This window comes from Leopardus geoffroyi, chromosome D3, assembly GCF_018350155.1.
Source record: "Leopardus geoffroyi isolate Oge1 chromosome D3, O.geoffroyi_Oge1_pat1.0, whole genome shotgun sequence".
NCBI classification, from domain to species: domain Eukaryota; kingdom Metazoa; phylum Chordata; class Mammalia; order Carnivora; family Felidae; genus Leopardus; species Leopardus geoffroyi.
In genome coordinates this window covers 19,714,581-19,730,455 of record NC_059339.1, presented here as the reverse complement: position 1 = coordinate 19,730,455, position 15,875 = coordinate 19,714,581, and the positions used below count along the sequence as shown (strand labels likewise).

The window sequence follows — 15,875 nt, the reverse complement described above, 5'->3', positions numbered from 1 at the left end:
CTCAAATCCTCAGATGACACTCTTTTCTTTAACTATCTTGCCTTTTTCAGTGCCCTCCCTTGCTTCTTGCTTCACAAGCATGATTTGGTACAGACAGGGATCTTTCCAGTCCTGAATAAGCAGGCTGAGCCCTGAACTTGGGATAGGGCTGCCCTAGGAGGCTGATCTGCCCTCCTTGTGCCCAGACCCCATGCAGCTTGGCTGCCCATCCCCACCAGACTTCTGCCTTCAGACCCTCATCTACACTGACTTGGAGTTCTGCCCTCAGCTTTTAGCCATAGTCTGAGAGCTTAACTGCTGTGGAGCCTATCCATGTCTGAGGAGTCCACTCCCTCCTTTGGCCCCCGTGGGAGCCCATAGCCATGTCTCATCTTATACATCTGTGCTTGTCAGACATGGGGTCTCCAATCCCAAGTACGCCACCTGGCCCAGAGGAGGTGTCAGGGAGTGTCTGGAGAAGATGGGAAATTTTCCTTTCCTTTCCTTTCCTTTCCTTTCCTTTCCTTTCCTTTCCTTTCCTTTCCTTTCCTTTCCTTTCTTTATTTTTTAATGTGTATTTTTGAGAGAGAGAGACAGAGATTGAGCAGGGGTGGAGTAGAAAGAGAGAGGGGGACACAGAATCTGAAGCAGGCTCCATGCCCCGAGCCATCAGTACGGAGCCTAATGTGGGGCTCAAACTCACAAACCATGAGATTGTAACCTGAGTTGAAGTCAGACGCTTAACCAACTGAGCCACCCAGGTGCTTTTCTTTTTTATTGCATTCACATACACATAATGTAAAATTTTCCATCTTAACCATTTTGAAGTATGCAATTCAGTAGTATGAAATGCATTCACCTTGTTGTACAGCCATCAGGACTGTCCATCCCCCTAACTCTTCATCTTGTAAATCTGAAGATCTGCACTTATTAAACAGCTCCCTACTCTCCCCTGCCCCCAGCCCCTTTAAACCACCGTTCTGCTTCCTGTCTCTATTAACTACTTCACCTCATGTAAGTGGACTCACACAGTATTCATCTTTTCGTGACGGGCTTATTTCACCAAGCGTAATGTCTTCAATTCATCCATGTAGTAGCATATTGCAGAATAATTCCCTTCCTTTTTTAAGGCTGAATAATATTCCGTTGTACATATATACTACCTTTTGGTAATTCATTCATTGGTTGGTAGACACTTGGGTTGCTTCCATATTTTGGCTATTAAGAAAAATGCCACTATGAACATGGGAGTACAAATATCTGTTCGAGATCCTGCTTTCAGTTCTTTTGGGGGAATGACCCAGAAATGGAATTGCTGGATCCTATGGTAGTTCTGTTTTTAATTTTTTAAGGAGCCTTCATACCATTTTCCACAATGGTTGCACCATTTTATATTCCCACCAACAGCCAACAAGCATTTTGGTTTCTCCACATCCTTGCCAGTACTTGTTTTCTGGGTTTTTTGTTTGTTTGTTTATAGTGGTTCTCCTAATGAATGTGAGGTGGTAAGATGGGAATTTGATTGGAAAAGGACTGTGTAGCTTTGTTCCCGAAGCCCTCTGGTTAGGTGTTTGGAGCCCTGGGGCGGACACCCTCCACTGCCCTGGAGATAGACCTGGCATTGACTTTCTGGTTTCCCTGGCAGTGCAGTGCCTGGACAGTGAGACTTTCTTCTTTATTTTTTTTATTTTTGGTTTGAAGAAGACAGCTGTTACTTTCTAATGCCCACAAGCAGCATGCTGGTCTTGAGGCCCAAGGTGCCCAATCCTGACCAGTTAGGCTGGGGGAAATCCCTGCTCATCTTTTCCTACCCTCCCAGAGGATGCTCATCTCCGTCTACTGAGCTTGAGCTCTTTGGGCTGGGGGGCAATCAGGAGAACTTTCTATGCGCTCCATGGCAACCAGGTGGCTCAGTGAACTCCGAAGTTGCAGGTCTGTTCCATGAATGCCTGTCCCCAGGGGAAGGTAGGGAGTCAGCAGAGGCCAGGAACCCTCTTGCCTGGGATGCTGTGGGAAGGACCGAGGCCACCTTGGGTGGGTCCTGGTGACCAAGGTTACCTTCCAACCCTGAGGGCTTATGACATTCTCCACCCCTGGACGTTCTGAGGTGCCTGCTGATGTTGACCAAGCTGTCTGCATTTTCCCCTTGAACGATGACCGTGCAATCCCAGATGGGGACAGAAGCTGCAGGAGAGGGCAGGCTGCCCCCAGGCAAGAGCCATCAGGCATACCTCCATCTCTTCATGGCCAGGTGAGGATACATCTTAGCAAGCCCCTTGGAAGAAGAGCAGGCCATTTTGATGACCACTGCCTCTCTCTGCTGGGAGGGTAAAGCTGACATCATTGAACTGAGGGAAGCAAGGCAGTATCATGGACACTTCTAGAGGCTGTAGTCAGAGCTGTGGGCTAGCAAGTAACCTTCCTTCAACAGTGTCAGGGAAAGGGGTGAGGGTCTGGCATCACCCCCAGCTGCCATCCTGGGGTCAGTGGCAGAGGGCCTGTGTTCTGCCAGATCAGCATGGTCAGTCCTTCTTAGCGTCCTCAAGAGTCCCAACATCATCCCACCTATTTGTTTATAAGGGGGGACGTCAAGGCACAGAGACGGCAGCTGACAGTGGTCGAGCATCTCCTCACTGGGTTCTGTGACACGCTGTGTGACATTGCTCCCCGCAGTGACCTGCCAGGCCCTGTCCCCAGCATACCAGCAAGAGGCAGGCCCAGAAACATTGGTCCTCAGCGAGAAGGGGCTGATACCACCTCAGCCCACATTTCTCACATTCAGGGGCCCTTCAGTGAGTGGCAGAGCTGGATAGGCCTGCCAGCCAGGGGCCTTTCGTGGGCACGTAGAGGCCGAGAAAGCAAACGCACACTTGGATTCTGCTGCTTGGCAGAAATGCCATGCCCTTGGGCTGCCTCAGCCCTTTGGGGGCCCATGGACCCTTTGGGGATTTTTTGTTTGGAGCGGGGTTTTGTTTGTTTTTTTTAGGTGGAAGTCAAAGTATATGCACATATTCAGTCAGTCACTCCTACTGATTGAATGCAAGTGAAATTGGCAGTTTTTACAAGGGAACTCAACAAGGGGCTCAGGAATGTTTGAAGACAAACAACCCTGCTTTATAACTTTGATACTGGCCATCACTTCATTCAGTGTATCTGGTCAATAGTTGTGCTCATGGAACAGAAATTGTAACTCTGAGTCAAGCTGTTATCTGAGCAACCACAAGTTCATTCACTTTTATTATTCACTGGTTAGAGATGCTTTGATTGTTCCGGTCCCCCAGTGAGGCTCTGCAGCAGACAGAGCAGGATAAATGTTATGTCCCTATGGCTCAGCTTGGCTACAATTGCCGAGCTCTGGGTCCTGACTTAAATAGTGATAATGTTTGCTCACACCTGTCCTCTCTGCAGAGTTGGAGAGGGCAGGTATTTGGTGCCAGCCCAGCCTGTATGCTTCCTCCTGAGAGCCCTCCCAGGTTGGTTTATCAGTGGGCAGGCATAAGAACTGTACTGCCTGCCCTGCATGTTAGCTCAGATCCTTATGCAGAGGCCAACCCCTGGCCCTCTGCTGGCTGGGCTCTAGGACAGTGGCAGCCCTCTTGCCAGTGAAGGCATGGCCCCTGCCCAGAGAGGAAGACAGGGTCTTTTGTTGAGAGACCTGGCTGTCAACTCCCAGCTGGGAGCAGCCCACCCCTTCACAGCCAGGGTTTTGCACTCTGATCACCCTGGCTCCCTTAGAGTGGGGCTGGGGGTAAAGGGTGCTCCCCAAATTCTGCCCTGCCACTCTGTTCCAGCTCCTGCCCTTGTGGGCCTGGTGGCAGTTCTGTTCACCTGGGTCCCTCTGTCAGCTTTCCCACCTTGTCATGCCCAGTTTGTTTTTATCTGCTCTGTCTGCCTCAGGTTTGTGTGGCTTGCTCCCTTCCCTGCCCTCTACCCCTGCCCTGGCCCGAGTTGAAGTGGGAGGCCTTCCTTCTGGCTTGCTGCCTTCTTTTTCCAGTTGCCCTTCTCCTCCGGCTTTCTCTCCACCACGATCTCCCCACCGTCATGATCCCAACTGGATTCACGTGCCCTTTCCAGAACTGGCATGTGCGCAAAGCAGAGTTATAAATAACCCTGGTCCTGGCCCTGCCCTTTGTTCTCTATCTTCTGCATTTCTTTCCTGCCCTCTCCAACAAGACAGAGTTGGCTGACTTCTGAGCTGTCCCTGTCTGCCACCAGTCCCCAGCACCATTCTGGGGCTCAGGAGACGATTCCTGGTCCAAAAAGAGGTATCTGCACCCGTATCTTCTCTCCAGCCTAGCACATTCCCCAGGCCAGACATTCCCCTGAGCTGGCCACACCCTTCAGAACAGGGAGAGCTGGAGCCGGCGCCTTCCTGCCTGCGCTTTTTTTCCTCCCAGCTTTCCAAATTGTGTGGGTGGGAATGAGACGCACTGCCACCCATGTGAGCACCGGCATCTCGTGCTGGGTGGGGCTCTACCACCACCACCCCAGCCCCCCCGTGGGCGCTCACAGTAGCAAGATTGTTCCTCAGCACACAGCAGGGCTGGGTGGGTGGCTGCTGGTGCCCAAGAAGCCTGCTGTGCCCTTCACCTTACCTCTTCCCTTGCTTGGGGCACAAATGGCACCTGGACACGATGGGAAGCGTGTTCAGGGTCATCTGAGAGCTACTTCTCCCAGCGGGCTGCCACCATGCATGGTGACCTCAGTGGGCTGAGATGATAAGAGGAGTCAGCATCCCCTACCCCTGCACAACTGTGCACTGTGTGTCACAGACTTGCTGACTGTGGTGGCACTGGGGGCCCTGGAGCAGGCTAAGCTCACAGTTCTGGATCTTGGCACCTGCTTGTCAAACAGACCAGGGTTCCAGAAGGGCACTCAGAGCTTCACAAAGGTACAGCCAAAGCTAGGGCCCAACCAGGAGTTCTAGATCCATTCATTCGTTGGTTTGTTTGTTCATTGTCTTCATGGAGCACCTATATGTTCCGGGCACTTTGCTGGCACAGGAAGTTTCAAGATCAGGCACAACATGTCCTAGAGATTTCTGCCTGTGAAGCCACTGCCCAGTGTGCCCTGGGTGGGGGAGGGGGTTCTGTGTGGAGTGGTACCTTTCCCTGGAGCGATACTTAGCCATGATCTTGGCGGCTGCCTTGTATGTATGCATGAGTACACGCACATACTTGGGCATGCATGTACACACATATGCATGCACCAAGCTCATGCACACTTAGAGATTCCCAAAGCAAAGTGGTGGTTCAGGAAGACTTTTTGGATGGTCCCACAGTGGGCAGTTAGGATGTGATATAAGCCTCAGGGACCAGAAAGCAGAAGCAGGTGGGACATGGGGATCGGGCCTTCCTTCCCCAATTTATACCCAGGCAGCTGATGCTCAGGGCAAGAGGGCAGTTGCCCGAGACTGGGGCTCACCAGGCAGGCCTGGCTCTGTAGCCCTGTCCCCCGACTCCTGGCCCTGGGTGCTTCCTGCTGGGCCAGCCATCTGTGTCACTGAATGCCTCCCTCCTGCCACTTGAGGAAATTGGAAAGGGAAGCATGGTTGGGGGCACACAGTGGGGCCATACTGGGGAGGCCCTGATTCTAGGCTCTGTAGAGACACCGTGAGGCCTGAGCTGGCCTTAGGTCCTTCCTCGAACCCAGTGGTTCTCACCTAGGGGCGATTTGGCCCCAGAGGACATGTGGCAACATCTTGCAAACATTTGTGGCTGTCCCAGCTGGGGGTAGGAGTGGGTGTTGCTACTGGCACCTGTGGGTAGAAACCAGAAATGCTGCCCAACACCCTATAGGGCCCCCCAGCATCCAAAAGAGAATTCTTCAGCCCTAGATATCAGCAGTGCTGAGGACCAGGCACCTGCCCCAGACCAGCAATCTCCCCTGAGTGGTTCAGGAAAGTGGACTGAAGGGGCAGCACTCTGGTTCTACACCCGAGGGCTACCACAGTGTGGTTGTCTCATGTTCACCCATAGGTGGAAAACCAGTGGCAGAATGGGCAGGGGTGTTGTCTCAGTTTCTGTGGACTACAGTGGACCTGTTGGCATAGGGCCAGGCAGAGGGAGCATGGGCAGGCAGTGGGCACAACCAACCTCTGACCCTGACTCCCTCACTAGTGGTCAGGTCACAGGCCCCCTCCAGGTGTGCAGAGCATAGCCCCCTGTGCTGCCCAGACACCCAGCTGGCCCATGGGGGAAGTGGCCAGGAAGTCATATAGCAGTTTTTATCACCTTTGGCATCAATATTTTCTATTAGTTTACTGGGCAGCTGTAACAAAGTCCCACAGACGGGGGCATCTTGCCCCAACTGCCCAGGTCCACGCTGCCCATTTCTCAATGTCATGACAAAGGGTGGCTCTTGGTTTTGCTGGATGACCCCTCCAGAATTTTCAGTGACCATGAGCAAGTGGCCGAGTGGCCGAGGCTCCAGTGCCTCCCTTTATTTCTACATGGAGCCTTCTCCAGAGGCTTGTCCTCAGGTTGAGAAACAGGCCTTCCTCTCTGAGAGTGGCCACATAGGGCATTGTCCCCCAGGTCTGACCTCTGTCTGTTTCTCCTGCAGAATGAGCTGGACTTGGAAAAGGGCTTGGAGATGAGGAAGTGGGTGCTGTCTGGAATCCTGGCTAGCGAGGAGACTTACCTGAGCCACCTGGAGGCGCTGCTGCTGGTGAGGAGCGGGGAGGGCCTGAGCTGGGCCGGGGCGCGCTGCTCACGGGCCCCAGGTCAGCCATCAGAAGGCAGCCCCCCTTGCCTGGAGTCACTGAGACATCGGTAGGCGGGCCAGAAATTTCCCCTCTGTAGAAGTTGGGCTTCCCCGTGGGGCAGTGGACACTAACATAGGACAGGTGCCAAACCAAGCTGGCTTTACATTTTTATTTTTAATGGAATTTAAAAATAAAAACACACATGTCACTTAACCATGACTTTCTGTGGTCACACCATGCACCTGAGAAAGGGCAAGCCCTCTCATGTGTGCCACTCCACCTGTCACCCGTGTCACCTTACCTGTGCCCTCTTCCAGCCCATGAAGCCTTTGAAGGCTGCTGCCACCACCTCTCAGCCAGTGCTGACAAGCCAGCAGATTGAGACCATCTTCTTCAAAGTGCCTGAGCTCTATGAGATCCACAAGGAGTTCTATGACGGGCTCTTCCCCCGAGTACAGCAGTGGAGCCACCAGCAGCGAGTGGGTGACCTCTTCCAGAAACTGGTGAGTGACTCGGAACAGGTGCATGGCAGCCTCCCAGGAGCTTGCAGCTCTACAGGGATCAAGCCTCTCCCTTGACCTGCAGGCATGTGTTGCCAAGGGCTCTGGGACACCGAACCCTTATTTTAAGGCTCCACACTCAACGTGGGACTTGAACTCACGACCCTGAGATCAAGAGTCACATGCTGTACCAACTGAGCCAGCCAGGCGCCCTTGGAGAATTTTTTTTTTTTTTAAGTGGTGTGGGGAGGGGAGATGTGGTCACTAAAAATCAAGGTAGCGGGAAAAGTACCCCTGGAGCCTGAAGGAGGGCCCTGGTAGAGAGAGGTGGGGAAAACCCACCTTAGCTCCTACCAGCAGCTGTTTTCAGAAACAACAGGCATATTTAATGCTGACTTTGACAGGGACACCTTCATGCCTTATAGAAATCAAGACTGGTTCTTATGGATAGACTAGAGAAATGCGGGGCAGGGTGGTTTGTAACTGCGGAGTGTGGACTGAGGCATAGCCTCTCAGTGAGAGGCAGTCTGGCTCCTGAGTAGCAGGGTACAAGGGGGCCCATCTCACCTTAGCTGAGGCAGGCCCTGTAAGGCAGGTCCTGTCCTCACCACTGAGGGGGTGAGAAGCCTGAGGAACTGCGGGTCACTTGCTGGGACTGTAATCCTGGTTTGTCTCCAAAAGGAGGGCCTTTGCTCCTGCCTTCAGGGGTCATAAAACTGAAGGATAGTTGGTGCTGGATGACAAAATAAGAATTTCTGAAAGGGCTTGATTAGCCCATACTGACAAGGAATCCTTATGGCAGAGGTGGCTGTGGGTTCAGGCTGTGGCCGTTCAGGTCCCAGAGGCAGAAGCACCCTATCAGGACAGAAGGGGCCCACCGTGAAAGCAGGTCAAGGGCCTCTGCAGCCCTTTGCTGACCACAGGACCCAAGAAGAGCCAAGGATATGGCTTCTAAAACATCAATGGAACCAATAAAACCTAGCAATCAGATGAAAGATGCTGTGGCAGGCCCCTTGGCACTGGCCAGGCCACATCTGGGACAGGGATTGGCTCGAAGTGCATATTTAACCAAGACCTGGGTCAAGTAAAACTTGTCCAAAAGGAGGAAACAGTTAAGGGACTCGGGAGGAAGGAGAAAACCCGAGAGCTGTTGGATCGACATCTGTCTTCCAATATACAAAGTTCCAACGTGTGTGGAAAGGAGTCCCCACCTCTTTTGCAGTTCTAAAGTGTGCAACCAGTCAGTCCCTTTCAGAGGAGGCCGTGGGAGAAGGGAGTCTGAGTAGAGGAGTTTAGCAGCTGTCCTGGGCCTGCCACTGAAGGCAGGCGCCAGGCAGGACCCCGTGATAGAGGTTCTACTTCTGAGGATTCCTAATCCCAAAACCAGATTATCCAGGCGCCCCATGGACATGCTTTTTTCCTGGAGCCTTCCTGCTCCCAAGGGAAACCAGTCCTCCAGGGGTAGAGGTGGCCCAAGGTCACAGGCCCCTTCCAAGTACTCAGAGCACAGCCCTCTGGGCTGCCCAGACCCAGTCCTTGCCTTGGCTTGCACCTGGGCTTGAGTGATCCACTCCAAGGTGTGGCCTTCCTATTGGTGGTCCTCTCTACACTGACCTGGGCTGCAGCTACCTTGGACTCCAGGCCAGAATGAAGATACAAGAAACACATGAAAAAATGCCTTTTTATTCAGATTCCTGTCACGAGACCCCTTTCTCCATAGCCAAAAAGCAGGAGACTGTATTGGTGCAGCACCCCCAGCTCTGAAACCCACCCTCACCCCATTTCCCCCTATGTGAAGTGTCAGCAGGTTCTAACCTAGTAGATTTGGCTCAGCCTGCAGCCCTCGTTAGAATGGGAGAATTGTGTTGTTGAGAAGAAACTACAACAGCACTCTTCCCTGAATAACATTCCAACATCACTCAGAAAATTATCTTTCAAATGTTCATAGTTCGACGAACACCAGAATTTGGAAAATTTCTTCTGGTTTCCCTGGTGTCCTTGAGCTACCTTTGTGGGTCAGATGTTGCAGCAGGACTGAGAGGGAGCTGCAGTGGGAAGTCATGCCCCGGAACCAAGTGGAGAGTGTTCATGTGCACCACCCAGCTAGGAGCTGGGGCTCTGCTGTTCCTTTCTGACCAGCACAAGTGCGGTTGGCCCCACAGATGGGGGGGGGGGGGGTCACCCCATCAGGCTCCCTAGCTGGGAGAGTCTTAGGACCAGGGGAGCCCGCATTGCTATGCCCCAGTTATGACACCTCCCCTGCCCAGGGATTTATGAGCTGTGTCTGGTAGTTCAGAAAGCCTGGATCCCTTCCTACAGGAACGTACAGGTTAACTGCAATTGCTCAGGGGTTTGTTTCTGTCCGAAATTTTGTCAAGCTATGTTTTTGCTTTTCTGATCCTTTCAAACTTCCAGAAAAGTTGCAGAAATAGTACAAGAATTCCCATGTGCCAGATACACCAGTTGTGACATTTTGCCAAATTTGTTTTATCTTTTTCTCTATCATTTTTATAAACATGTGTGCACATGTGCACACACACACACGTGCTAAATAATTTGAAAATAACTTGCAGATATATCTGCCCTTTTACCCCTAAATACTTCATTGTGTACTTGCTAAAAACAAAGACAAACTCCTTCCATAACCCGTAGTACAGTGATCGAATTCAGGGACTTTCATATTGGTGTGGTACTGTTATTTAATATGCAATCCATATGCAAATTTCTCCTGTTGGCCATCATGTTCTTGATAGCCACTTTCATTCCCTGATTCAGGATCCAATCCGAGGTTACAAAATGGACTTGCTTTTCACATCTCTTTAGTTTTCTTCAAACTGTACCAGTTCCTTGGCCTTTGCTTATCTTCCACGGCCTTGACATTTTTGAATGGTACAGGTCATGTTGTGTTTGTCTGATGTTTCCTCAGGAATAGATTCAAGTTTCGTGCTTCCAGCCAAAACGAAACAAAACAAGCCACAGCAGTGATGCCGTGTCCTCCTCAGTGCCTCATATCAGGAGGCACGTGATCTCTATTTATACCATTATTGGCATAGCTTCATTTTAGATTAGCTAAAAAGATTAGACTGTTTGGGCACTTCTCAAATGCCACATGGGAGATGGGAGTTCCGTAGGGAGAGGGAGAAGGAGAAGTAATGGAAGGGATTCTCCTCTCCCGGACCTTGTATCAGTTTGCTAGGGCTGCCACAGTCTGCACAACTTGAACAACAGAAATGGATTTCCTCATAGTTCTGGAGGCTGGGGTTCCAAGATCAGGCGCCAGCAAGGTTGGTCTCCTGAGGCCTCTCTCCTCAGCTTGCAGATGACCACCTTCTCCCTGTGTCTTCACAGGTGTCCTTCTGTGGGTCTGTGTCCTTTATCTCTTCTGAGAACAGCAGTCCTACTAGATTAGGATCCACACTAACAACCTCATTTTAACCTATCTCCTCTTATGCCCTCTCTCTAAGTACACATTCTGAGGTGCTGGGAGTTAGGGTTTCAACATAGGAATTTTGAAGTGATGCATTTCAACAGTAACATCCCCTCTGGGCTCCTCACCAAATTATCTAAAGCAGCCCCATAGCTTTCAACCTCTGCTCTGTTCTCAGCTCTTTGGTATATTACGTGTTTGTTGATTAATTTATCGTGTATCTTTCCTGCTACTGACCTCGCTGTGTCCGAGTGATTTGCGGCTGTGGTGACAGTGCCTAAAGCAAGTCTTTGTTGGGGGAGGCGCTCAGTGACCGGTGATGGAGACAGAGAAGGAGATGCTCTGGGTCTGACTGTCGTACCTATTGGTATTTGAGAATGCAGTGACTTGTCAGGGTGATCAGTGCATCAGGGGCCCGGCAGGGCCTCCGTGCAGCCCCCACAGGGAGCGGAGCCAGAGACCAGACAGTGCCAAGGGCGCCTGGCTTACCCAGCATCTGGGCTTGTCATCTGAAGAAACATAAAATTCAATATAAATGCAAATGCATATAGAAATAAAATTTAGATTCAGCACAGAACAAACACCAGGATCAGCTAAAGCTTTAGGCTTCCAGCTGGTCGGCTGCCGTGGGAAGGCCTGGCCAGCCGGTCACCAGGGTCCTCCATTACCCTCCCAGGCCTGGCTTTGCTGGTACAAGATGGGGGCTGGTTTCCCCTTGGCTGCCTCTGAAGGTGACCTAGGGCCCACATGTGCATACATACACGTGTGTGCTCACACACACACACACACACACACACACACACACACACTTGCCCTTGGAAGCTCTCAGTTGAGTATCTGACCAGAAGGTTAAGTGAAGAGACCCTCTGTTAATGCCTTTGGTTTGACACAAGACAAATAAAATGCCTCTCGCCTTGCAGCTGGCAGCCAGCAGGTCTTCTGCACGCCAGGTGTGGCATATAATACCTGGACCCCCCTTACCAGGTTTGGGCTGGGCTCATGTCTGGACAGTGGGAGCCCGTCTTCTCCAAGGGCAGCTAGATTGCGTGTTCCTAATGTGTTTGAAGGGATCAGACATGAGCGGAGCACTGTGGCTACCATAGGCCAGGGGGGCGACCTCCTTGTCCACTAGAGTCTCCTGTAGCCAGCACGAAAAGGTGACACTCCATCCCACTATGTATGTAGACTCTTGTCCGCGTTCACTGACAGCCTCAAATTTTAGCTACTGCCGGTGGCACTATTAAAATGAGTGAGGTGGGAGGAACAAGCAGCTGTGGAAGGAAAATGTTACCTGCCTGGGGCAGTGAGTCACTTCTCAGCATGTCACTTGGGAAGAGGGAAGCATGCACAGTGCGTGGGGGTGGGGGGAAGCAGGTGGGATGCGATAGCGGGAAAGAGCTGAGGTGTCTGCAGCTCTGCGCTGCCTGCTGCACCTGGGGTTTCTCCAGAGCTGTGCACGGAAGCCCATTTCTCAGAAAGATGGGGAGTGGCAGCACCTGTCCTACACCTGTCCCACACTCTCTTCCTTCCTTCCTACAGGCCAGCCAGCTGGGTGTGTACCGGGCCTTTGTAGATAACTACGGAGTTGCCATGGAAACGGCTGAGAAGTGCTGTCAGGCCAACGCTCAGTTTGCAGAAATCTCTGAGGTACTTGTGACACTGTTCAGACAGGTGCACCCCTCCACCTCCCACGGGTAGGATGTGGGCTGGCCGTTGGTACACCATGACCCGGGAGAACTGGGTGCACCAAACCAAGTTCTGGTGGTAAATCTCAGCTCTGTTTCCAGATGTTTCTGGGTTGGCTTTGTCAGCCTTGTGTGGGGGACTCTGTTGTGAACAGATAGGAGGAGCAGCTCCATGAGTTCCCTGCCTCTTTAGGGTCCAGGACTCAATTCTGGGGCTCTGCCAAGTCCCCCAGACAGATGCTGTCTTGTACCACCTGTGTGCAGTAAGGAGTGTCCGTAGTTCTGTCTCATGAGCAGAGGTCTGGCCATGCGAGTCCCGAGGCCAACTATGCACCTTGTCACTAGAGAGCAGGTGGGGAGGTGTGTTTTGCTCCATTTCTCTTGTAGCCTGCTGGTGACCTTGCTCACCAGGGAAGCTGAGCCCTAGCACAGGGGCGTGGAGCTGCTATAGCTGCTCTCTCTAGACCCACGTGGGCAGAAAGCTCCAGGCTGGAGCTCCAGGAGGACTGAAACCTCAAGCCCCCAGTATTAGCATGAGGGGCCTCAAAAGACTTTCTCAGATACACAGGACAAGTGGCCTGTTGGGGCTGGTGGCCATGCCTGGACCAGGACCTGCAGCGCCTGCCTCCCTGGGTTCCCGGCGGGGGTTTTCCCCACCCTTCCACATCCTGTTTCTACCCTCTGCATTGGGATGACATTTCCTCTTTCTGGGCCTGTCATCACTTGTGATGCCTCCAGCTCCTCGGAGCTCTGACTTGCCTTCCCTCCACCAAACAAGGATTCTAGATGGAAAGACTCCAAGGGAGAAATTAGCATAAGAAAGATAAATGGAAACTAGAAATAGGGAGTGAGTGGGGTCTCCCTTGCTGAGAGACAATCATACCCTATCATACCTGGCTTTGTTCCCGGGGCTTTGTGCCATTTTGTAATTTATCATGAGAGGTGGCATGTTGTGGGTGCTGATCGTCCCTCATGGTGGTAATGGGTGCCATGCTGTTCCTCCAGAGCCCGTGGGGCCATCCACTCCCTGCCTGGTGCTGCTGGTAACAGGCTGCATGCACCCAGGGTTCCAGGCTGGCTCCAGATGTCCCTCCCTGTCATTTAGACCATATCTTTCTTTAGGTCATTCACTTAGCAACCCCCCCTCCCCCACCCCTGACAGCTGCAATGTTGGCACAGAATCCTGAGTGACCTTGACAAATTAGAGACCTAATCCTTTAAGAGCAGGCTCTAGTTAAATGGAGCCAAGTTCAAGTCCACCCAGACAGGCTTCTAGGAGAGGAGGGAGGAAGCAATGATGGGACACCAACCCAGGGTCACATGGTCCCACTGACCATGCACAAGTGGGAATCTGAGCTGAGGCAGGGATGCCGGGAGGGCGACAGCATCTTGGGGCCAGCCGAAAGCTGGTCCTCAGTGAAGCTTGTACTTTGGAGGCATCATCCACTTTGGTTCTCCACCTATATTTTTTAAAGAGACTCAGAGAGATTGGAACCACCCAGACAGAGCAAAATGGAGCCAAAGGAAACAGAAGCAGCAGGCTGTGTAGAGGTTCACTCTGGGGGTCAGAACTCAGACGTGGAGAGTGGATGGTCACCTCCAGGAGAGGGAGCTGTGGAGCCGTGGTCCCTCATCTCCCAGTCCTGAAAATGAGCCAGGGCAGTTTCCAGTTAGGCCAGAGCTGCCTAAGCTGGGTTTCATGGAATGCCAGCTCCCACATGATGGAGTTCTGGGAAAAGGGCCTCTGGAGTCAAGTTAAGTTTGAGAACTGGGGGATTAAGCCAAATCATAAGTTTCCTTGAGACAGGATTTCTGGAGCTCTGCATGCTAATGTGCATGGGACTGTCCAGGGGCATGTGGTGTGAAGGCTGCCTCCCAGGCCCACGTGAGCATGGACCCTGATTTTTACAGAGGCTCAGGTTCAGCTCTCACATGCCCTCATACCCCCCACACCCCTTTGGAACTGCTGAGGCAGATGTTCGGAGGAATAATCACTGTGAGGGCCATTAAACTCTCAAGAGAGGTTCCAAAGAGCATTGTGGAGTTTGGTCCCAAGGAGCTTAAGATACCATCATTTTTAGTCTTGAGAAGTTTACCGCAGTGCAAGAGGTTGGGAGAGCCATGTCTGAGTCCCTTCCTGTTCCCATGCTGTTTTTGTTGTTGTTCAGCAGCCTAGTAATGGGATTAATGATAGCTTCTTTCCAGAGATGATTTCAGGTACCCAGGCATCTTATATCCTGGCTTTTCTTGGTATCTTGGACCAAATCAGTGAATCCTTTGATGCAATTGTGTGAAAGCATGACCTACCCACTGAAAAGCTCTGCTCTCCTCCTGGGGATCATAGCACCTCTTTGTTAGCAGCTACAGGCATACCTTGCTTTAGTGCACTTTGCAGATCCTGTGTTTTTTACATATTGAAGGTTTGTGGCATCCCTGTATTGAGCAAGTCTGTCAGTGCCACCTTCCCAACAGCATTTGCTCACTGTGTCAAATTTTGGTAATTCTCAGGCTATTTCAAGCTTGTGCGATATTATTATATTTCTTTTTTTTTTTTTCAGAAAATTTTTAATGTTTATTTATTTTTGAGAGAGACAGAGACAGAATGCGAGTGGAGGAGGATAGAGAGAGAGGGAGACACAGAATCTGAAGCAGGCTCCAGGCTCCGAACTGTCAGCACAGAGCTCAACGCACAGCTCGAACTCACGAGCTGTGAGACCATGACCTGAGCTGAAGTTGTACAGTCAACCGACTGAGCCACCCAGGCGCCCCTTTTTATTATATTTCTTATGATGATCTGTGATCATTGATTATGATTGCTGAAAGCTTAGTTGATGGTTAACATTCTTTAGCAATAAAGCATTTTTTAATGAAGGTATATACATTGCTTATAGACATGATGCTGTCGATCACTTAATAGACTACAAGGTACTGGTAAACATAATTTTTATATGCACTGGAAAACAAAAAAAAAATTCATTGGGCTTGCTGTTTTGCGATTTTCGCTTTATTGCAGTGGTCCAGAACCATACCCGCAGCACCCCGAGGTATGCCGGTATATTTGCAAAGTCAGGAGAGGGTGGGGAGGAGGTGGAATCCAGTGTTAGTCTCAGTGGTGGTGGGGCTGCCCTGGCCATTTCTAAAGGTGACTGCTCTTCACACCCCCCAGCCCCCTTGCCCACTGTTTAACTTCTCTGAGAAAACAGTTCTATGCATTTAGGGAGGGCACTGCGATTTGCCTTGTTTTTATAGGATTCCTTATGTCACAGGCTCTTGAGCAGGGGTGATCTTTGTCCCAAGCGACAACTTAGCAATGCCTGGGGATTTTTGATTGTCATAGCAGGAGGAAGGTGTGCTGCTACATCAATACATAGAGGCCAGGAATGCTGCTCGGTGGCCTGAGGTGCACAAGACAGGCCCCCACAGTAAGAGAATTTCTGTCCCCAAGTATCAACAGTTCCAGATGAAACTACAGCACCTAGGGCATGCCTTGTGTTCTGCCCATCCTGTATTTCATGCTATGGTCCAGGATGCCCCATAAGGCTTGCCTCAACTAACATTTTTTGCAGTGAGTGAAGGGT

The 15,875-nt window shown here is 51.3% G+C and overlaps 1 protein-coding gene across 3 annotated transcripts in view; it reads left to right on the top strand.

Annotated features, from left to right (window-relative positions):
• Positions 1-15,875, top strand: part of BCR (BCR activator of RhoGEF and GTPase) — a 130,258-nt gene that overhangs the window by 68,564 nt on the left and 45,819 nt on the right. For all 3 annotated transcript variants that reach the window (XR_006707790.1, XM_045458963.1, XM_045458964.1), the window contains exons 3-5: positions 6,544-6,648; positions 7,003-7,188; positions 12,152-12,259. Coding sequence is in view for 2 of the 3 variants with exons in the window: in XM_045458963.1 (XP_045314919.1) it covers positions 6,544-6,648; positions 7,003-7,188; positions 12,152-12,259 (399 nt within the window). In the remaining variant the exon portion in view is untranslated. The remainder of the gene's footprint in view (positions 1-6,543; positions 6,649-7,002; positions 7,189-12,151; positions 12,260-15,875) is intronic.